Source organism: Eumetopias jubatus, unplaced genomic scaffold (genome assembly GCF_037043125.1).
Source record: "Eumetopias jubatus isolate StellerSeaLion01/CBP00866 unplaced genomic scaffold, mEumJub1_p1.0 scaffold_2, whole genome shotgun sequence".
In the NCBI taxonomy this organism is placed as follows: domain Eukaryota; kingdom Metazoa; phylum Chordata; class Mammalia; order Carnivora; family Otariidae; genus Eumetopias; species Eumetopias jubatus.
Window position 1 is genome coordinate 36261951 of NW_028274808.1, and position 22967 is coordinate 36284917.

Sequence of the window (22967 nt, forward strand, 5' to 3'; positions counted from 1 at the left end):
AATATGTTCTTATAATTGTTTCTATTTCTTTGGTGTTGGTTGTGATCTCTCCTCTTTCATTCATGATTTTGTTGATTTGGGTCATTTCTCTTTTCTTTTGATCAGTCTGGCCAGCGGTTTATCAATCTTATTAATTCTTTCAAAGAACCAGCTCCTAGTTTCGTTGATCTGTTCTACTGTTCTTTTGGTTTCTAATTCATTGATTTCTGCTCTGATCTTTATGATTTCTCTTCTCCTGCTGGGTTTAGGCTTTATTTGCTGTTCTTTCTCCAGCTCCTTTAGGTGTAGGGTTAGGTTGTGTATTTAAGACCTTTCTTGTTTCTTGAGAAAGGCTTGTATTGCTATATACTTTCCTCTTAGGATTGCCTTTGCTGTATCCCAAAGATTTTGAACAGTTATGTTTTCATTTTCATTGGTTTCCATCAATTTTTTTTAATTCTTCTTTAATTTCCTGGTTGACCCATTCATTCTTTAGTAGGATGCTGTTTAGCCTCCATGTCTTTGAGTTCTTTCTGACTTTCCTCTTGTGGTTGAGTTCTAGTTTCAAAGCATTGTGGTCTGAAAATATGCAGGGAATGATCCCAGTCTTTGGGTACCGATTGAGACCTGATTTGTGACCTAGGATGTGATCAATTCTGGAGAATGTTCCATGGGCACTAGAGAAGAATGTGTATTCCGTTCCTTTGGGATGGAATGTTCTGAATATGTCTGTGAAGTCCATTTGGTCCAGTGTGTCATTTAAAGTCTTTATTTCCTTGTTGATCTTTTGCTTAGATGATCTGTCCATTTCAGTCAGGGGGGTGTTAAAGTCCCCCACTATTATTGTATTATTGTCAATGTGTTTCTTTGCTTTTGTTATTAATCGCCTTATATAATTGGCTGCTCCCATGTTCGGGGCATAGATATTTACAATTGTTAGATCTTCTTGTTGGATAGACCCTTTAAGTAGGATATAGTGTCCTTCCTCATCTCTTATTACAGTCTTTGTTTTAAAATCTAGTTTGTCTGATATAAGGATTGCCACCCCAGCTTTCTTTTGGTGTCCATTAGCATGGTAAATGGTTTTCCACCCCCTCACTTTCAATCTGGGGGTGTCTTTGGGTCTAAAATGAGTCTCTTGCAGACAGCATATTGATGGTTCTTGTTTTTTAATCCAATCTGATAGCCTGTGTCTTTTGATTGGGGCATTTAGCCCATTTACATTCAGGGTAACTATTGAAAGGTATGAATTTAGTGCCATTGTATGACCTGTAAGGTGACTGTTAACTGTCTGTTGTCTGTGTTCGTTTCTGCTCTTTGCTGCTTTTAAGTTCTCTCTTTGCTTAGAGGACCCCTCTCAATATTTCTTGGAGGGCTGGTTTCATGTTTGCAAATTCCTTTAGTTTTTGTTTGTTCTGGAAGCTTTTTATCTCTCCTTCTATTTTCAATGATAGCCTAGCTGGATATAGTATTCTTGGCTGCATATTTTTCTCGTTTAGTGCTCTGAAGATATCTTGCCAGTCCTTTCTGGCCTGCCAGGTCTCTGTGGATAGGTCTGTTGCCAGTCTAATGTTTCTACCATTGTAGGTTACATATCTCTTCTCCCGAGCTGCTTTCAGGATTTTCTCTTTGTCTCTGAGACTCATAAGTTTTACTATTAGATGTCGGGGTGTTGACCTATTATTGTTGATTTTGAGAGGGGTTCTCTGTGCCTCCTGGATTTTAATGCCTGTTTCTTTCCTCACATTAGGGAAGTTCTCTGCTATAATTTGCTCCAATATACCTTCTGCCCCTCTCTCTCTCTCTTCTTCTTCTTCTGGGATCCCAATTATTCTAATGTTGTTTCGTCTTATTGTATCACTTATCTCTCGAATTCTGCCCTCGTGATCCTGTAGTTGTTTCTCTCTCTTTTTCTCAGCCTCTTTATTTTCCATCATTTGGTCTTCTGTATCGCTGATTCTCTCTTCTGCCTCATTTATCCTAGCATTTAGTGCCCCCATTTTTGATTGCACCTCATCAATAGCCTTTTTGATTTCGATTTGGTTAGATTTTAGTTCTTTTATTTCTCCAGAAAGGGTTTCTCTAATAACTTCCACGCTTTTTTCAAGCCCAGCTAGTATCTTTAAAGTCATGATTCTGAACTCTAGGTCCGACATCGTACTAATGTCCATATTAAGTAGGTCCCTGGCTGACGGTACTACCTCTTGTTCTTTTTGCTGAGGTGATTTCTTTCATCTTGTCATTTTGTCCAGAGGAGAATAGATGAATGAGAGAACAAAATGCTAACAGGTTTACAACATCCCCAGCAAATATACTGTATACAAATCAGAAAAGACCTGGAACCAGGGGAAAAGAAAGGGAAAGAAAGAAAAAAGAAAGAGAAAAAGAAAAAAAAAGAAAAAAAGATAAAAACAAAAACAAAACAATACAAAAAAAGCAGAATATGATCAAATATGATCAGGCTAGTGCATAGATCAGTGCCACACACTAGATTTTGGGCGTATTATGGTCTGTTAGAAAAAAAGTGCCTCCTAAAATTTTAAAGGAAGACATATATGTACAAAATATGGGTTGATACAATGAAGGGATGGAAGATGACTGTAAAGATGAAAATTATAAAAGATTTTATAAAAGGACTTGGTAAGATAAGTTGTTTGAAAAAAGAAAGACGATTTAAGAAAAAGAAAAGGAAAAAGGGAGAGAATGTGATAAGGCAGGAGACTAGAACAAAGCCATACACTAGTGATTTAGGGTATATTTTGATCTGTTAGAAGAAACTGTACCTCAAAATTTTAAAGAGAGAACAACTTATATATATATGCCAAAAATAAGGGTAACTACTATGAAGGGATAAAATATGACTCTAAAAATGAAAAATAAAAAAATTTTTTTTTAAAAAAAGGGATTGATAAGATGTTGGTTGAAAAAGGGAAAAAGAAAAATAAAAAAAAACAGTCAACAAAAATTAACTTTGATGAAATAACGAATCATGGTTAAAAAAAAAAAAAAAAAAGCCATGAATCTATGTGCAGTATTCCCCTAGCGCTGGAGTTCTCCCATTCTCCTTGATCGATCAACTTGGTCTTGGCTTGCTGGCTGTTTGTGCTGATCTTCTGGGGGAGGGGCCTGTTGCTGTGGTTTCCAAATGTCTTTGCCGGAGGCAGAATTGCCCGCCCTTGTCGGTCTGGGCTAAGGAAGCTGCTCCGGTTTGCTCTCAGGAGCTTTTGTTCCCTGCAAGCTCTTGGTACAGCTTTGGAGGACCAGGGCAGAAAGGGTGGCCTCCCAATCTCCACCCGGAGGAGCCGAGAACTCGGGGCCCCGCTCCCCAGTGTGCCCCCAGAGAAAAGCAGTCACTTCCGTGTCCCCGGTCTCCGGCCGCACTCTGTGCTCACCCGGCCTGTGATCGAGCGTTGCTATCTCTGGCATCCGACCCCGCACAGAGTCTCCAAACCCAGCGGATCCCTGCAGTGCGTTCCTGCACCGCTCCTCCCCGGGAAGGAAGGGGAGTCTCCCCGGATCTGCTGCTTGTTGGGTTCCTGCTGGGGGAGCCATGCCCCGACTGGGCCGCAGATCACAGTTTATGGCAACCCCGAGCTGAGAGCCCGCGACTCTGCTCCGTCTCTGCAGCCGGCTTCCCCGCTCTGATACCTGGGAGCTCTGGCGCACTCAGGCACCCCCGGTCTCTCTGTGACCCCAAGGGTCCTGAGACCACACTGTTCCGGGAGGATTCCACCCCCCGCTTAGCCACTGCAGCGACGTCCCTCTGCCTAGCCAACTTCCAAAAGGTCCGATTTTTGTGCTCCGCGGCTCTATCACTTGCCAGAAGCGGCCGGCGGAGGCCCCTCCCCCGCCGTCTAACCTCCCGAATATCGCCTCGGATTCACTTCTCCGCACGCCCTACCTTCCTGTAAGTGGTCGCTTCTCTGTTCAGAGAGTTGTTGCTACTCTCCTGTTCGATCTCCTGTTGAGTTCGTAGGTGTTCAGAATGGTTTCATCCCTATTCAGCTGAATTCCTGAGACCAGACGAAATCTAGGTCTCCTACTCCTCCGCCATCTTGCTCCGCCCCTCTCAATGTCTATTTTTCTCAAACAATTCCAAAAAAAAGAAGAGGAAGGAAAACTTCCCACTTCATGTTATGAGGTCAGCATAAACCCTGATTCCTAAACCAGACAAAGACTCCACTAAAAAAGAGAACTACATGCCCATACCCCTGATGAAAATGGATGCAAAAACAATACATTAAAAAAAATCAATCACCATTATCAAGTAGGATTTATTCCTGGGCTGCGAGGGTGCTTTAATATTCACAAATCAATTAATGTGAAATACCACATTAATAAAAGAAAGGCTAAGAAACTATGATCCTCTCAATAGATACAGAAAAATCATTTGACAAAGTACAATATCCATTCATGACAAAAAACCCTCAACAAAGTAGGTTTAGAGGGAACATACCTCAACATAATAAAGGCCATCTATGAAAGACCCACTGCTAATATCATCCTTAATGGGGAAAAACTGAAAGATATTCCTCTACAGTCAGGAACAAGACAAGAATGTCCTCTCTCATCACTGTTATTTAACATAGTACTGGAAGTCCTAGCCTCAGCAATCAGAAAACAAAAAGAAATAAAAGGCATCAAGGAAGTCAGCAAGGAAGAAGAAAAACTTTCACTATTTCCAGATGACATGATACTATATGTAGAGAATCCTAAAGATTCCATCAAAAAATTGCTAGAACTGATAAACGAATTGCAAAATACAAAATCAACATACAGAAATCTGTTGCATTTCTATACACCAATAATGAAGAAGCAGAAAAAGAAAATAAAGAATTAGTCCCATTTACAATTGCACCAAAAACCATAAGATACCTAGGAATAAACTTAACCAAAGAGGTGAAAGACCTGTGCTCTTAAAACTATAAAACACTGATGAAAGAAATTGAAGATGTCACAAAGGAATGGAAAAACATTCCTTGCTCATGGTTAGAATGACAAAAATTGACAAGGCAAGAAACAACAAATGTTGGAGAGGTTGTGGAGAAAGGGGAACCCTCTTACAGTGTTGGTGGGAATGCAAGTTGGTACAGCCCCTTTGGAAAACAGTGGGGGGGGTGCCTCAAAAAATTAAAAATAGAGCTATCCTATGACCCAGCAATTGCACTACTAGGTATTTACCCCAAAGACACAGATGTAGTGAAAAGAAGGGCCCTATGCACCCCAATGTTCATAGCAGCAATGTCCACAATAGCTAAACTGTGGAAAGAGCTGAGATGCTCTTCAACAGATGAGTAGATAAAGAAGATGGGGTCCATATATACAATGGAATATGACTCAGCCTTCAGAAAGGATGAATACCCAACTTTCACATCAACATGGATGGGACTGGAGGAGATGATGCTAAGTGAAATAAGTCAAGCAGAGAAAGTCAATTAGCATATGGTTTCACTTATTTGTGGCACACAAGGAATAGCATGGAGGACATTAGGAGAAGGAAAGGAAAAATGAAGGGGGCAGAAATCAGAGGGAGAGATGAACCATGAGAGACTATGGACTCTGAGAAACAAACTGAGGGTTCTAGAGGGGAGGGGGGTGGGGGGACGGGTTAGCCCGGTGATGGGTGTTAAGGAGGGCACATACTGCATGGAGCACTGGGTGTTATACGAAAATAATGAATGATGGATTACTACATCAAAAACTAATGATGTACTGTATGGTGACTAACATAGTAAAATAAAATAAAAAAATAAAAATAAAAAAATGAAAACCATACAAAAAGAAAGAGCAAATATTATTAAAATGTCTATATTACCCAAAGCAACCTACACATTAAATGTAATCCTTTCAAAATATCAACAGCATTTTTCACATAGCTAGAACAAACAATCCTGAAATTTGTACGGAACTACAAAAGACCCCGAATAGCCAAAGCAATCCTGAAAAAGAAAAACAAAACTGGAGGTACCACAATTCTGGACTTCGAGTTATATCACAAAGCTGTAGTCATCAAGAGGGTATGGTACTTGCACAAAAATAGACACATAGATCAATGAACAGAAGAGAAAACCAGGAAATTAACTCCAACTACATGGTCAGTTGATCTTCAACCAAGCAGGAAAGAATATCCAATGGGAAAAAGACAGCCTCTTCAACAAATGGTTTTGGGAAAACAAGACAGCAACATGCAAAAGAATGAAACTGGACTAATTTCTTATGCCACACACAGAAATAAATTCAAAATGGACTAAGGACCTAAATGTGAGACAAGAAACCATTAAAATCCTAGAGAAGAACACAGGCAGTAACTTCTCTGACATTGGCCATAGCAGCATCTTTCTAGATATGTTTCCCGAGGCAAGGGAAACAAAAGCAAATATAAACTAAAGGGACTACATCAAAATAAAAACTTCTGCACAGTGAAAGAAACAATCAACAAAACTAAAAGGCAACCTATGGAACGGGAGAAGATATCTGCTAATGATATATCTGATAAAAGATTAGTATCCAAAATATATAAATTATATGACTCAACACCCCAAAAATGAAGAATCCAATTAAAAAAATGAGCAGAAGACATGAATAGACATTTTTCCAAAGAAGACATACAGATGGCCAATAGACACATGAAAAGATGCTCAATATCAGAGCTCATTAGGGAAATGCAAATAAAAACTGCAATGAGATATCACCTCACACCAGTCAGAATGGCAAAAATCAACAGCACAATAAACAAAAGGTGTTTCTTGTGTAAGGATGTGGAGAAAGTGAACCCTCCTGCACTGCTGGTGGGAATGCGAACTGGTGCAGCCACTCTGGAAAACACTATGGAAATTCCTCAAAAAGTTAAAAATAGAAATACCTTAGGATCTAGCAATTATGTAATAGGTATTTACCCAAAGAATACAAAAATATGAATTCAAAGGAATTCATGCACCCTAATGTTATAGCAGCCAAACTATGGAAAAAGATCGTGTCCATTGACTGATGAATAGATAAAGAAGAAGAGGTCTATATATACATGGAATATTACTCAGCCATAAAACGAATGAAATCTTTTCATTAGCAACAACATGGATGGAACTAAAGAGTATAATGCTAAGTGAAATAAGTCAGTCTGTGGAAGAGAAATACCATATGATTTCACTCATATGTGGAATTTAAGAAACAAAACAAATGAGCAGAGAGGAAAAAAGAGAGAGGCAGACCAAGAAAGAGACTCTTAACTATAGGTGGTGGTTACCAGAATGCAGATGGGTGGGATATGTGAAATAGGTGATGGAGATTAAGGAAGGCACTGGTGATAAGGACTGGGTATTGTGTGAAAGTGTTGACGACTGTACTGTACACCTGAAACTCATGTTACACCGTATGTTAACTAACTGGGACTTAGTTTAAATAAAAGTTTAAGTTTAAATAAAAAAATGATAACTGAAGGTAATTTTCTGAAAAGTTATAGGTAAGGCCATACAAAAATAAAATAAAATTGGTGTCCCTCTCATCTCAGTGGCTTAGTCTTTTCAACCATTTAATCAACCTCCACATTAAATTATTCAACAAGCTGATTTTTCTTCCTAAATATCTCTCTGATATTTTTACTACTTTTATTTCTCTTCCCACTCTAATCCTGAGGTTGTAGACATTTTTGGCCTAAACTAAGTAAAATTCCCTTCAATGAACCTATTGTTTCTAGTCCTCATCATTTCAATCCCACCACCCCCAAACTATTATGTTGCCATTCTAACAAGAAAATCCATCATTTATTTGCACTAAAGCTCTTGGATGATATTAAATTATTTAAGAATAAAATCCTAAAATTCACTAACATCAATACAAATCTATATGGCTCACATCTCAAATGTTACCGCGATCTGTAAGGTTCACTTGATATCTCTAAAGAAAACAAAATTATCTTAGCTGTATTCCCAGAGAACTTTGAATCTCCCTCTACTAAAAATTTTTTCATTTCTAGCTGTCACATCTCTTGTACACGTTCAGTTTTCTGTTATTTCTGAGGTACTGGGAGACAGGGATATTGTCACACATATTTTGATATCTGTCTGGTTTTGGGCTTATACTAAGCATGTAAAAAATAATTGTTGAATTAAACTTAAATGATGTGAATGTCTGTAAATTATGCCTAGCAAAAAATGAGCAGTCAATACCAACAGTGCAAATACAGGAATGAATTTAGATAATAAATATATATTTCCCCTTTTGGTTACTTGACTGAACAACAGAGATTTTTAGTAGAACCATGAACATTCTTTTAATACTTATCTATTAATACTTCAATAACATATATATTAGACTTAAAAAGTTTGATCAGGTTATAGACAATCAGGAAGAAAGTTTAAGAGCAACATAATTTTCATAAATTAAATAAATACAGTATACAACATGGATCACAACCAAACTAAATGATTAGGCTATAAATACTTCAGTGAAATATGCAGAATTGGCTATTTTTAGGTTAAATTCCTTCTGTTACCATTTGTTACCTGTACCAGTATTTTCTTGATAAATAGACACTAAAACTAGATTTGGGAAAATCATTACAAAGGAATATATATATTTTTAAAAGGCTAGCCTTTTCCATTTCTTTTTATTTTTTTCCTTTTACAAATTAGAAAACAATCATTTGATTTTGTGCAGAAATATTTTATGTAAGGAATGTAAGCAGAAGTGTTTCATGGAAGGAGTACTCAAGAATTGTCTGGCAAAAAAGTCCTTGCAAACTGAAATTATGCAAGTCACAACTTGCATATTTACCCAGAAAATGAATGCTCTTTCCAAGTTATTCCCTTCTCATATGTGACTGCCATACTGATGGGGAAAAAAGTTTACATTTAACATTTTACTAGCCAGATTTTCCTAAGAAGCCAAGTTATACACAATGGAATAAGTAAATCATGGGAAAATAAAGTTGTTCTTACAGGATCATTTCATAGTTATTTCTTTCTCTTTTTTCTTTCTTCTTTCTTTCTTCTTCCTTCTTCTTTTTCTTTTTCTTTTCTTTTTCTTTTTCTTTTTCTTTTTCTTTTCTTTCTTTCTTTCTTTCTTTCTTTCTTTCTTTCTTTCTTTCTTTCTTTCTTTCTCCTTCCTTTTTTTCTTTCGTTTCTTTCTTTCTTTCTTTCTTTCTTTCTTTCTTTCTTTCTTTCTTTCTTTCTTTCTTTCTTTCTTTCTTTCTTTTTCTCTTTCTTTCTTTCTTTCTTTCTTTCTTTCTTTCTTTCTTTCTTTCTTTCTTTCTTTTCCTTCCTTCCTTCCTTCCTTCCTTCCTTCCTTCCTTCCTTCCTTCCTTCCTTCCTTCCTTCCTTCCTTCCTTTCTTTCTTTCTTTCTTTTTCTTTCTTCCTTTTTTTCTTTTTTTGGACTGATACTTCAATTACAAAACCATACTGAGGCAGTAAAACACATACATACACCCATTCCATATTTAGCTTCTCATTTAGTTTCCTTAACCAAAGGGTTTTCTAAGAAACAAAGTTATCTACAATTGAATTTAGATATCATTTTTTTTAACGTTTATTTGTTTTGACCTGAGACTTAAATTAGAAATCCAGCGGTAGATATGGTTTCCATTTTCTGTTTTCCTTCACTACTGTAGTTCAGCCATTGTGCCAAAAAACTACGACGTGATCTATTAACATTGCCAAGCACTTCACCAGCAGATGGCCCATTTCCAGAGGAGAAAATGCACTTTATGACTCTCACGTCCTCCCTGAATGCGCTTCCAATGTCCGCGTTTTGGAAAATAAAGCCCAAGCCCACGTGGGCAGCAGGACTGGATGGCTTGTGCCTCCTGAGCGCAGCGGGCAGTAGGTGGGCGCCCGGGGCTGTGACTGCGACTGCGACTGCGACTGCTCCTGTGGGTCCACAGAGGGGCGGGGTGGGCGGAGAAGCCGCGCCCCCTCCCCCACCGCCCGGCCTCTGGCGCAGACCCCAGCCCCACCCGCCCGGAACGCAGGTCCCGCGCGTGCGGCTGCAGTTCCGCAGCCAACAGACATCACCGTGGCAAGGCCGGCAGGCCCCGCAATGCTGTCTCTCCTGCTGATCCTCTCAGGCCTAGGCCGGCTGACCTCCGCGGGCCATCGTGAGTGAAGGACCCTGCTCCATAGAGGGTCACCTGTCGCAGAGCCTCTGGGCGTGGCGGGCCCCAGAACCTTGCTCCGGAATCCCGGGTCTGGCTGGGGAGAGCCAAGCGTCTTGTCAGAGCCCACTTAGAGTCAGGATCCTCCTGGGCCTTCTGCTTGGAGGGCTCGGAGCGGGACTGAGACAGTTGCCCCTCACTTGCGGGACCCCGCACTTGGAGGAGAGGGCGCGCATCTTCTGGGAGGTGGGCACCTCTTCACTTGCTGGGGCTGAGGTCAATAAGTCTCAAAGTCTCTGGATGGTGGTAGGGTCACGCCCCAAAATGTGTATGGATGGTGGAGGGAACCTCTTCCTGGAATGTACAAAGTCTGATTCTGTGGCGGATGAGTGCGTGCCTGTGTGTGGGCCCTGTGTGTGTTGGGGGCGGCGGTGGGGGTGTTGGGGCTTGGAAGTTCAAAGAGTGATGTGATGTGATAGGACACGTGAAGAATTAAAGATGCTGCCAGGCACTGGGGAAAGCTCACACATGTTTTCCTTACTGTAGATCCCGAAACATCGCCTCTACAAATTACAGTGCCACGGAAGATTGAGACAAATACCAGTGATGGTGAAGTTTCAGAAACACATGTAATTAAGAAATTACTTTTTAAATTTGTATTAATTAATTAATTAATTTTTGAGACAGAGAGAGTGTGCGAGTGGTGGGGAGAGGAGCAGAGGCAGAGGAAGAGAATCTTAAGCAGGCTCCCCACTGAGGGCAGAGGTTGATGGGGGGCTTCATCTCTGGACGGGAAATTAAGATCTGAGCTGAAATCAAGAGTCAGATGCTTAACCAGCTGAGCCACCCAGGCATCCTGTGGAAATCACTTTTTTAAAATGAGTGCTTTATTTTTATTGGACTAGGTGACCCAAATCAATTCATGCATGTCCCTTCGAAACTTCTTGTTCTAATTACTGTGTTAAAGAGTCATTTTGTCTCAATGAAAGTAAGCATTTTGATTTTTTTTTTCATTTCCCAATGAACAATATGAAACTTTTTAAAAACTGGCTCAGAAAAAAGTACCCCAAATTCCTATCACACGAAATGATATATACAGTCTACTGGACTTTTTTCTAGAAAATAGGAATATTTAAATATTTATTCTATATAAATAGGGTCACACTAATATTTATAAGATGATTTTTAAAAAGACAATATATAATTTCTTCATACCTATGTTTGCATATATAAGCATATAATCTGTTAATGTAATATATATAATCTGTTTAAAAAGTAAAGCATGTACATTGGAAAATTAGAGAGCACAAAGAGTTGTTAAGAAAGTGAATGTGTGCCTCGGTTTCTAAAGGTAGTAAATTTGAAATGAATGAATTTTTAGAGACATGCACACACTCCTGCACATATATTTTTAATAATAACATATGAGTGTGCTAATTAGCTTTTAATTTACTTATAAGGTTAGAATTTATTTTATGATTATAAATATAGCTTTGTCATTATTTTTCAGAACTGCATTATCTCATTATATGGATATAACATCATTCTTTGTCAAAATTAAAAATGTAGTTTTTAAAAAGATTTTATTTATTTATTATTTATTTTATTATGTTATGTTAATCACCATACATTATGTCATTAGTGTTTGATATAGTGTTCCATGATTCATTTTTTGCATATAACACCCAGTGCTCCATTCAATACATGCCCTCTTTAATACCCATCACCAGGCTAACCCATCCCCCCAACCCCCTTCCCTCTAGAACCCTCAGTTTGTTTCTCAGAGTCCATAGTCTTTCATGGTTCATCTCCCCCTCCGATTCCCCCCCTTCATTTTACCCTTCCTACTATCTTCTTTTTTTTTTTAACATATGACGTATTATTTGTTTCAGAGGTACAGATCTGTGATTCAACAGTCTTGCACACTTCACAGTGCTCACCATAGAACATACCCTCCCCAGTGTCGATCACCCAGCCACCCCATCCCTCCCACCCCCACCACTCCAGCAACCCTCAGTTTGTTTCCTGAGATTAAGAATTCTTCATATCAGTGAGGTCATATGATACATGTCTTTCTCTGATTGACTTATTTCGTTCAGCATAATACCCTCCAGTTCCATCCATGTCATTGCAAATGGCAAGATTTCATTCCTTTTGATGGCTGCATAATAGTCCATTGTATACATACATATATATATATATATATATATATATATATATGTACCACATTTTTTTGAGGAAAAACATTTTATTTCTTGGTACACATTTTCCTTTCATAGCGACCAAAAAGACCGTGTTTCATTTCCTCTAACAGACCCTGTCCACCAGTTATGTTGCCCTCAATATATCGCTATAGCAACATATATATCTATGGTACATTTATACACATGTACACGCCTTCTAAAGCACTGTCAGGACACAGACTAGGCTTTCCCATAACTGGGGGCTTCCCAGGTGCCATGTCAAAATGATCACTGGTTTGTCTTTTTTATTGTTATGTTAATCACCATACATTATGTCATTAGTTTTTTATTCTTATGTTAATCACCATACATTACATCATTAGTTTTTGATGTAGTGTTCCATGATTCATTGTTTGTGCATAACACCCTGTGCTCCACGCAGAACATGCCCTCTTTAATACCTATCACCAGGCTAACCCATCCCCCCACCCCCCCTCCCTTCAGGAACCTCAGTTTGTTTTTCAAAGTCCGTAGTCTCTCATGGTTCGTCTCCCCCTCCGATTTCCCGCCCTTCATTCTTCCCCTCCTGTTATCTTCTTCTTTTTTTTTCTTAACATATATTGCATTATTTGTTTCAGAGGTACAGATCTGTGATTCAACAGTCTTGCACAATTCACAGCGCTCACCATAGCATGTACCCTCCCCAATGTCTATAACCTGCCACCCCATCCCTCCCACCCCCCACCACTCCAGCAACCCTCAGTTTGTTTCCTGAGATTAAGAATTCCTCATATCAGTGAAGTCATATGATATATGTCTTTCTCTGATTGACTTATTTCACTCAGCGTAACACCTTCCAGTTCTATCCATGTCATTGCAAATGGCAAAAATCTCATTCCTTTTGATGGCTGCATAATATTCCATTGTATATATATATATACCACCTCTTCTTTATCCATTCATCTGTCGATGGACATCTTGACTCTTTCCAGTTTGGCTATTGTGGACATTGATGCTATAAACATAGGGGTGCACGTATCCCTTTAGATGCCTACATTTATATCTTTGTGGTAAATACCCAGTAGTGCAATTGCTGGATCTACCATATGGTAGCTCTATTTTCAACTTTTTGAGGAATCTCCATACTGTTTTCTGGAGAGGCTGCACCAGCTTGCATTCCCACCAAAAGTGTAGGAGGGTTCCCCTTTCTCTGCATCCCCGCCAACATCTGTCACTTCCTGACTTGTTAATTTTAACCATTCTGACTGGTGTGAGGTGGTATCTCACTGAGGTTTTGATTTGGATTTTCCTGATATACCACATCTTCTTTATCTACTCATCTGTTGATGGACATCTTGACTCTTTCCACACTTTGGCTATTGTGGACATTGCTGCTATAAACATTGGACTGCATGAATGCTTTTGATCACTACATTTGTATCTTTGGGGTAAATACCCACTAGTGCAATTGCTGGGCTGTAGGGTAGCTCTATTTTCAACTTTTTGGGGAACCTCCATACTGTTTTTCAGAGTGGCTGCACGAGCTTACATTCCCACCAACAGTGTAGGAGGGTGCCCCTTTCTCCGCATCCCCGCCAACATCTGTCATTTCCTGTCTTGTTAATTTTAGCCATTCTGACTGGTGTGAGGTGGTATCTCATTGAGGTTTTGATTTGGGTTTCCCTGATGCTTAGCGATGTTGAGCACTTTTTCATGTGTCTGTTGGCCTTTTGGACGTCTTCTTTGGAAAAATGTCTGTTCATGTCTTCTGCCCATTTCTTGATTGGATCATTTGTTCTTTGGGTGTTGAGTTTGATAAGTTCTTTATAGATTTTGGATACATCTTCTCCCATTCTGTCGGTTGTCTCTTGTTTTTTTTTTTAAGTATTTCCTTTGCTGTGCAAAAGCTTTTTATCTTGATGAGGTCCCAATAGTTCATTTTTGCCCTTGCTTCCCTTGCCTTTGGCGATGTTCCTAGGAAGAAGTTGCTGCAGCTGAGGTCGAAGAGGTTGCTGCCTGTGTTCTCTTTTAGGATTTTGATGGACTCCTGTCTCACATTGAGGTCTTTCAACCATTTTGAATCAATTTTTGTGTGTGGAGTAAGGAAATGGTCCAGTGTCATTCTTCTGCATGTGGCTGTCCAATTTTCCCAACACCATTATTGAAGAGACTGTCTTTTTTTCCATTGGACATTCTGTCTTGCTTTATTGAAAATTAGTTGACCATAGGGTTGAGGGTCCATTTCTGGGCTCTCTCTTCTGTTCCATTGATCTATGTGTCTGTTTTTGTGCCAGTACCATACTGTCTTGATGATGACAGCTTTGTAATAGAGCTGGAAGTCTGGAATTGTGATGCCACCAGCTTTGCTTTTCTTTTTCAACATTCCTCTGGCTATTCGGGGTCTTTTCTGGTTCCAAACAAATTTTAGGATTATTTGTTCCATTTCTTTGAAAAAAGTGGTTGGTATTTTGATAGGGATTGCATTGAATGTGTAGATTGCTCTAGGTAGCATTGACATCTTTGCAATCTTTGTTCTTCCAATCCATGAGCATGGGATGTTTTTCCATTTCTTTGTGTCTTCCTAAGTTTCTTTCATGAGTATTTTAGAGTTTTCTGAGTACAGATTCTATATATCTTTGGTTCGATATATTCCTGGAAACAAATGAAAATGAAAACACAACTGTTCAAAATCTTTGGGATGCAGCAAAAGCAGTCCTAAGAGGAAAGTATATAGCAATACAAGCCTTTCTCAAGAAACAAGAAAGGTCTCAAATACACAACCTAATCCTACACATAAAGGAGCTAGAGAAAGAAGAGCAAATAAAGCCCAAACGCAGCAGTAAAAAAGAAATAGTAAAGATCAGAGCAGAAATCAGTGATAGAAACCAGAAGAACAGTAGAATAGATTAACGAAATTAGGAGCTGGTTCTTTGAAAGAATTAAGAAGATTGACTTTTCAAAAAGAAAAGAGAAAGGACCCAAATAAATAAAATCGTGAATGAAAGAGGAGAGATCACAACCACCACCAAAGAAATACAAACAATTATAAGAACATATTATGAGCAACTATATGCCAGCAAATTAGATAATCTGGAAGAAATGGATGATTCCCTGGAGATGTATCAACTACCAAAACCGAAGAAGGAAGAAATAGAAAACCTGAACAGACCTATAACTACTAAAGAAATTGAAGCAGTAATAAAAAATCTCCTAACACACAAGAATCCAAGGCCAGATGGCTTCCCAGGGGAATTCTACCAACATTTAAAGAAGAATGAATACCTATTCTTCTGAAACTGTTCCAAAAAACAGAAATGGAAGGAAAACTTCCAAACTCGTTTTATGAGGCCACCATTACCTTGATCCCAAAACCAGACAAAGACCCCATCAAAAAGGAGAATTACAGACCAATATCCTTGATGAACATGGATGCAAAAATTCTCACCAAAATACTAGCCAATAGGATCCAAGTGTACATTAAAAGGATTATTCACCATGACCAAGTGAGATTTATTCCTGAGCTGCAAGGTTGGTTTGCATCTGTAAATCAATCAGTGTGATACATAAATAAAAGAAATTCAAGAACCATATGATCCTCTCAATATGCAGAAAAAGCATTTGACAAAGTACAGCATCTTTTCTTGATCAAAACTCTTCAGAGTATACAGATAGAGGTATATCATAAAAGCCATCTATGAAAAACCCACAGCGAATATCATTCTCAATGGGAAAAAACAGAGATCTTTCCCCCTAAGGTCAGGAACACAGCAGCTCTCTGTTTTTCCCCATTGAGAATGATATTCGCTGTGGGTTTTTCATAGATGGCTTTTATGATATTGAGGTACCTCTATCTGTATACTCTGAAGAGTTTTGATCAAGAAAAGATGCTGTATTTTGTCAAATACCACCACTGCTATTCAACATAGTACTAGAAGTCTTAGCCACAGCAATCAGACGACAAGAAGAAATTAAAGACATCCAATTCAGCAAAGAAGTCAAACTCTCACTGTTTGCAAAAGATATGATACTTTATGTGGAAAACCCAGAAGACTCCACTCCCAAACTGCTAGAACTCATACAGGAATTCAGTAAAGTGGCAAGATATAAAATCAATGCACAGAAATCAGTGGCATTCCTATACATCAACAACAAGATAGAAGAAAGAGAAATTAAGGAGTCAATCCCATTTACAATTACACCCAAAATCATACGATACCTAGGAATAAATCTAACCAAAGAGGCAAAGAATCTGTACTCAGAACTATAAAATTCTCATGAAAGAAATTGAAGAAGACACAAAGAAATGGAAAAACATTCCATGCTCATGGATTGGAAGAACAAACATTGTGAAGATGTCAATGCTACCGAGAGTAATCTACACATTCAATGCAATACCTATCAAAATACCATCCACTTTTTTCAAAGAAATGGAACAAATAATCCTAAAATTTGTATGGAACCAGAAGAGACCCCGAATAGCCAGAGGAATGTTGAAAAAGAAAATCAAAGCTGGCGGCATCACAATTCCGGACTTCCAGCTCTATTACAAAGCTGTCATCATCAAGACAGTATGGTACTGGCACAGAAACAGACACATAGATCAATGGAACAGAATCGAGAGCCCAGAAATGGACCCTCAACTCGATGGTCAACTAATCTTTGACAAAGCAGGACAGAATGTCCAGTGGAAAAAAGTCTCTTCAACAAATGGTGTTGGGAAAATTGGACAGCCACATGCAGAAGAATGAAACTGGACCATTTTGTTACACCACACACAAAAATTGACTCAAAATGGTTGAAAGACCTCAATGTGAGACAGGAGTCCATCAAAATCCTAAAGGAGAACACAGGCAGCAACCTCTTCGACCTCAGTCGCAGCAACTTCTTCTAGAAACATCGCCAAAGGCAAGGAAGCAAGGGCAAAAATGAAGTATTGGGATTTCATCAAGATAAAAAGCTTTTGCACAGCAAAGGAAACAGTTAAAAAAAAACCAAGAGACAACCTACAAAATGGGAGAATATATTTGCAAATGTCATATGAGATAAAGGGCTAGTATCCAAAATCTATAAAGAATTTATCAAACTCAACACCCAAGGAACAAATAATCCAATCAAGAAATGGGCAGAAGACATGAATGGACATTTTTCCAAAGAAGACGTCCAAAAGGCCAACAGACACATGAAAAAGTGCTCAACATTGCTCGGCATCAGGGAAATCCAAATCAAAACCTCAATGAGATACCACCTCACACCAGTCAGAATGGCTATAATTAACAAGATGGGAAATGACAGATGTTGGCGGGGATGCAGAGAAAGGGGCACCCTCCTACACTGTTGGTGGGAATGCAAGCTGGGGGTGCAGCCACTCTGGAATACAGTATGGAGGTTCCTCAAATATTTGAAAATAGAGCTACCATACAGTAGATCCAGCAATTGCACTACTGGGTATTTACCCCAAAGATACAAATGTAGGCATCTGAAGGGGTACGTGCACCCTGATGTTTATAGCAGCAATGTCCACAATAGCCAAACTGTGGAAAGAGGCATGATGTTCATTGACAGATGAATGGATAAAGGAGATGTGGTGTATATTTACAATGGAATATTATGAAGCATCGAAAGGAATGAGATATTGTCATTTGCAATGACGTGGATATAACTGGAGGGTGTTAGGCTGAGCAAAATAAGTCAGAGAAAGACATGTAATATATGACCTCACAGATATGAGGAATTCTTAATCTCAGGAAAGGGTTGCTGGAGTGGGGGCGGGGTTGGGAGTGATGGGGTGGCTGGGTGATAGACATTGGGGAGGGTATGTGCTATGGTGAGCGCTGTGAATTGTGCAAGACTGTTGAATCACAGATCTGTACCTCTGAAACAAATAATGCAATATATGTTAAGAAAAAAAAAAGAAGAAGATAGCAGGAGGGGAAGAATGAAGGGGGGGAAATCGGAGGGGGAGACGAACCATAAAAGACGATGGACTCTGAAAAACAAACTGAAGGTTTTGGGGGGGGTGGGAGGATGGGTTAGCCTTGTGATGGTATTAAAGAGGGTATGTTCTGCATGGAGCACTGGGTGTTATGCACAATCAATGAATCATGGAACACCTCATCAAAAACTAATGATGTAATGTATGGTGATTAACATAACAATAAAAAATAAAAAAAGAAGTGGTATATATATACAATGGAATATTATGTAGCCATCAAAAGGAATGAAATCTTGCCATTTGCAATGACGTGGATGGAACTGGAGGGTATTATCCTGAGCAAAATAAGTCTATCAAAGAAAGATATGAACCATATGATCTCACTGATATGAGGAAGTCTTAATCTCAGGAAACAAACTGAGGGTTGCTAGAGTGGTGGGGGCTGGGAGGGATGGGCTCACTGGGTGATAGACATTGGGAAGGGTATGTTCTATGGTGAGTGCTGTGAATTGTGTATGACTGTTGAATCACAGACCTGTATCTCTGAAATAAATAATACATTATATCTTAAAAATATAAAGAAGAATATAGTAGGAAGGTTAAAATGAAGGGGGGAAATCAGAGGGGGAGACAAACCATGAGAAACTATGGACTCTGAGAAACAAGCTGAGGGTTCTGGGGGGTGGTATGGGATAGCCTGGTGATGGGTATTAAAGAGGGCACGCTCTGCATAGAGCACTGGGTGTTATACGCAAACAATGAATCATGGAACACTAAGTCAAAAGCTAATGATGTAATGTATGGTGATTAACATAAAATGAAAAAAAAAAGACACATTGGGATCTGATAGGAATCCAAGGATTGGAACCTCAGTGGCCAGATGTAAAAGGAGTATTGAATTGCTAACTGGAAAATTGTTAGGCACTGGGCAGGTTTTATAGACTGAGACAGTGTGACTGTCTCCCTTTATGGCACCAAAAAAATCCAGTTATTATGTGTTCATAAAAGGTATTACACCAAAAATAATTATCCAGAGAGTTTAAAATGTTTTAAATGTTATGAGAGATAAACATCATTACTTAATGAAATATTCAGTTCACCAGGAACATGTAAAAATTCTAAGTTTGTATGTATTTAAAAATGCTCTCAGCATATATAAGAACTGATTGCACTAGCGGGAGTAATTCTCAAATCCATTTTCATAGATCTTTTCTCAAATATTGGTTTATAAATTGTAAAAAGATTCATAAAGACAATTTGAACAATAAAATATTTTATTTGATGGATTTATGTAGAAGTGAACCCATCACAGTAAAAATATTTTTTTTCCCCTCTATGCTATTCATTAGGACTCACTAGACTCTACAGGGTATCACCATGAGGCTTTTATGTAATGACAAAGCATATGATGCAGCAAGAGAAAGAGAATTCAGGCAAATATCAGGAATTCAAGAAACATCCCTATGAACCCAAACTCTGTGCTTCTGGAACATGCTGAGTCTCTGGCTTGAAGTAACAAGACTTAGGGGGGTGGATTTTGGCTTTTGGAGAACTCCTTAAAAAGTTTTCAGTGACTCAGTAGCCAAGGTAGCCTGGTCAAACTAGGTAGGGAAACACTAAAGTTAACCTTGGGCAAGAGAGTTTTTGAACCCTAGAAAGTACCTTACAAATCTCACTGCCTTTGGCTTAGCTGGGAGTCAGAAACATCAGACTTCTAGGCAACCCCAAACGTAAAGATAGTGTTTTTCTAACCCAGCTATAATTCGGTTTTATCTCTATAGCAATAATGTATATTCTTCTCAGGAATATGCAGATTATTCAACAACACTGACAAAAGGAAAAAAAACATTAAAAATCAAATATTGACAATACAGTATCTGGTAACAATTCAATTAAGTTAAATCTTAAAAAGTTTTAAAATGTATATGGAAATTTAAAAATACACTTCTACATTATTCATGGGTTGAAGAGGAAATCCTAAATCATAATGTATATTAAATGATAATGGATGAAATTGAAGAAATTACAGTCCCAAATTCAAGTCATATTCTGAAGATGACATAGAGGCATACTTTATAATTGCTTGCAATTTTGTTAATTTTACTCCTGTTTGCACCCAACAACAAGATTCAAAATATGTAATGAAGAAAACTACAGATTAAAAGGAGAAAGAAATAATATCACAATAATTTGGGGAAATGTTGACACATCTTTTTTTTTTTTAAGTTTCATTTATTTATTTTAGAGAAGGTGGGGGGGGGGCAGAGGGATAGAGTGTCTTAAGCAGACTGCCCTGAGTGGGGAGCCGGACATGGGACTCCATTTCACAACTTTGAGATCATGACCTGAGCCGACATCAATAGTCAGACACTTAACTAACTGTGCCACCCATATACCCCAACACAATTTTTTCAATAGCTGTAGGCTTACAGAAGACTAAACATGAGAAGGTTTAAAATGACTTATGCAGAAAACTGTACCCAATGACAAAATTCACATTCTTTGCAAATGTGGAAAATTTACCTGCATTGCACATGTGCTATGTGGTGAAGAATGTGTATATTTTATAATGATGTCACAGATTGGGTTCTTGGGGATGCAGTCTTTGAGAAGATTCCTGTGAAGGCAGTTTATTAGGGTATGCTCTTGTGATGAGCCCCTGTGGAAGGGCAGGGGAGGAAGTGGGAAAGGGGAGACAGAGACTCAACCAATTCTCAACAACGTGTGAAGCTAGCATGGCCCATCAATATCTGGAGTTGGGATGAGGGGGCTTCTCATTAAATGTGGGCTGCCTCAGAAAGTTGTGACTTGGTGTGAGGTGACCCTCTGTAGCTGAGAGAATTCCTAAAGAGGACAGGGAGAAGAGTGTTCTTAGAGTTAGGGATACTTCCTTTAATCTGAGAAGATTAACAACACAGGTTGTATCTTCAATTTCTCAATTTATTTGGGCTCGAAGTTGCAAAGTAAAAAAAAATAATAAAATTCAAGTTTCTTCACAGATTACTCAACATTTTTAAATGTAACCATTTTAAATTAAAATTTCATTATGAAATTTTATGACTAATGCTCTTAGTTTTGAAATAGATTGAGATTCTTTAATTTTTATTTAAATTTAATTAGGATTAATTCTGTCATACATTTCAAAATTGAAGGAAGATTACAATTATATATGTCTATATTATATATGTATATATTATTTTGAGATGTGTGATATGATCTATGTCTCAGTGAAAGAGTAAATACATTTTAAGAAGCTATGGCTTTTGATTTTTAAGAATTCAGAATTTCTAATAATTAAGTTCTTCTTGAATACTTTGTTGTAGGTCACTTATGCCATCAAAATTGGCCAGAAAATGTACACTCTCCATCTTGAAAAACAGTAAGTGGACATTCTTCTTTTTATACAGTTTTAGTTTCTGAAATTTTTATAGTCACTACCCTTCTTTGAGTCTAAACAAGAGCATGACTATTATATTTAATATGTTACATCTTTGTGATTCAAGTCAGACTAGAATTCCAAGTCTTCATCTTGAGATTTTAAATCCAATATTTGAGCCAAATTTTAATTTCATGATACAAAATGTATGCCAGAGAAATGAAAATTAGTCTATGTAACTCTTTAAAATATGGCCACAACTGTAACAATTAAGGCAATAATTTTATTTGTCTATGTTTAATTTTGTTCATCATATCATTTTATATATTTCTATGATTTTAAACATTTTACTTGATATTACACCAACATTTTTTTAATATCGTAAATTTTCAGTCTGTGAGGAAACCAATGTTAATAACCTTGTATCTCTCTATCCACCATTTTATATTCTAAATTTCACCTTTCCTTTAAATAAAATATGTAGAAACTTACCAAGAAGGTTTGTTTTTAGAGAAATGGAAATACTGTTTTGCAACTGGCAGGTCTTATTTAATAATGGTATTCATTTTCTTCCTCTATGTATATATCTTAACTCATTCTTTAACAGGTAACAGTCTGTAGTATGGCATGTTGATAGGTAATGAGGTTATTTCCAAGGATTGTCACTATAGAGTCCTGCAATAAACATCCTTATATGTATATTCTTATGCAATAGATATTTTGTTTTGTAGGCTTAATACCAAGAAATGGGTTTCTGGATCAAGAAGTATGAATAATAGTAATAATAGTGATAATAATAATAACAACAAAAACAACAAAATTAACTGACATTCATGCAGCACATACCAATTGCCGGGCATATTTCTAAGCAATTTGCATGTAGTAACTGATTTAATTTTCACAACAACCTTCCTTATTACTCATATTTTGTATTAGGATTTTGAGAGATACTGCCAGTTTCTGAAAAGACAGTAGCAGTTTAGATTTGCAAAAGCATGCAAGATGTGCTAAAATAATATTTCGCATCTTTGTGTCAATTTATATTTCCCTAAAAAACTTCTCTAAACAATTATTGGCTATGTGCCTTTTCCTGTTTCCTGTTTCCAATTTAATATTTATTTTTTAGACCAGTTTTAGGTTCACGGCAAAATTGAGTGGAAGGTACAGGCAGTTTCTGTATGCCCCCTGCCTTTGCACATGTGTAGTCTCTCCCATTATCAATATGCCCCACCAGAATGATATATTTGTTATAATTGATGATCCTACACATAATTATTACACAAAGGCCATAGTTTATATTAATCTAATATTTTTTATATTGGCCTGATCATTCCCTAAATCAGCCAACATTCAGCTGAATTCCAGACCATTGAGCAAGGCTGGCCACCATTAGCAGAATTATTATGGCT

General features: G+C 38.0%; 1 protein-coding gene across 1 annotated transcript in view; it reads left to right on the forward strand.

Annotated features, from left to right (window-relative positions):
• Window positions 1-10012: 10012 nt before the first annotated feature.
• The window catches only part of LOC114224819 (A disintegrin and metallopeptidase domain 3-like), a 130827-nt gene continuing 117872 nt past the window's right edge, over window positions 10013-22967 (forward strand). The window contains exons 1-3 of the mRNA XM_088021312.1: window positions 10013-10070; window positions 10614-10696; window positions 21506-21561. Of these exons, the coding sequence (XP_087877438.1) occupies window positions 10013-10070; window positions 10614-10696; window positions 21506-21561 (197 nt within the window). The remainder of the gene's footprint in view (window positions 10071-10613; window positions 10697-21505; window positions 21562-22967) is intronic.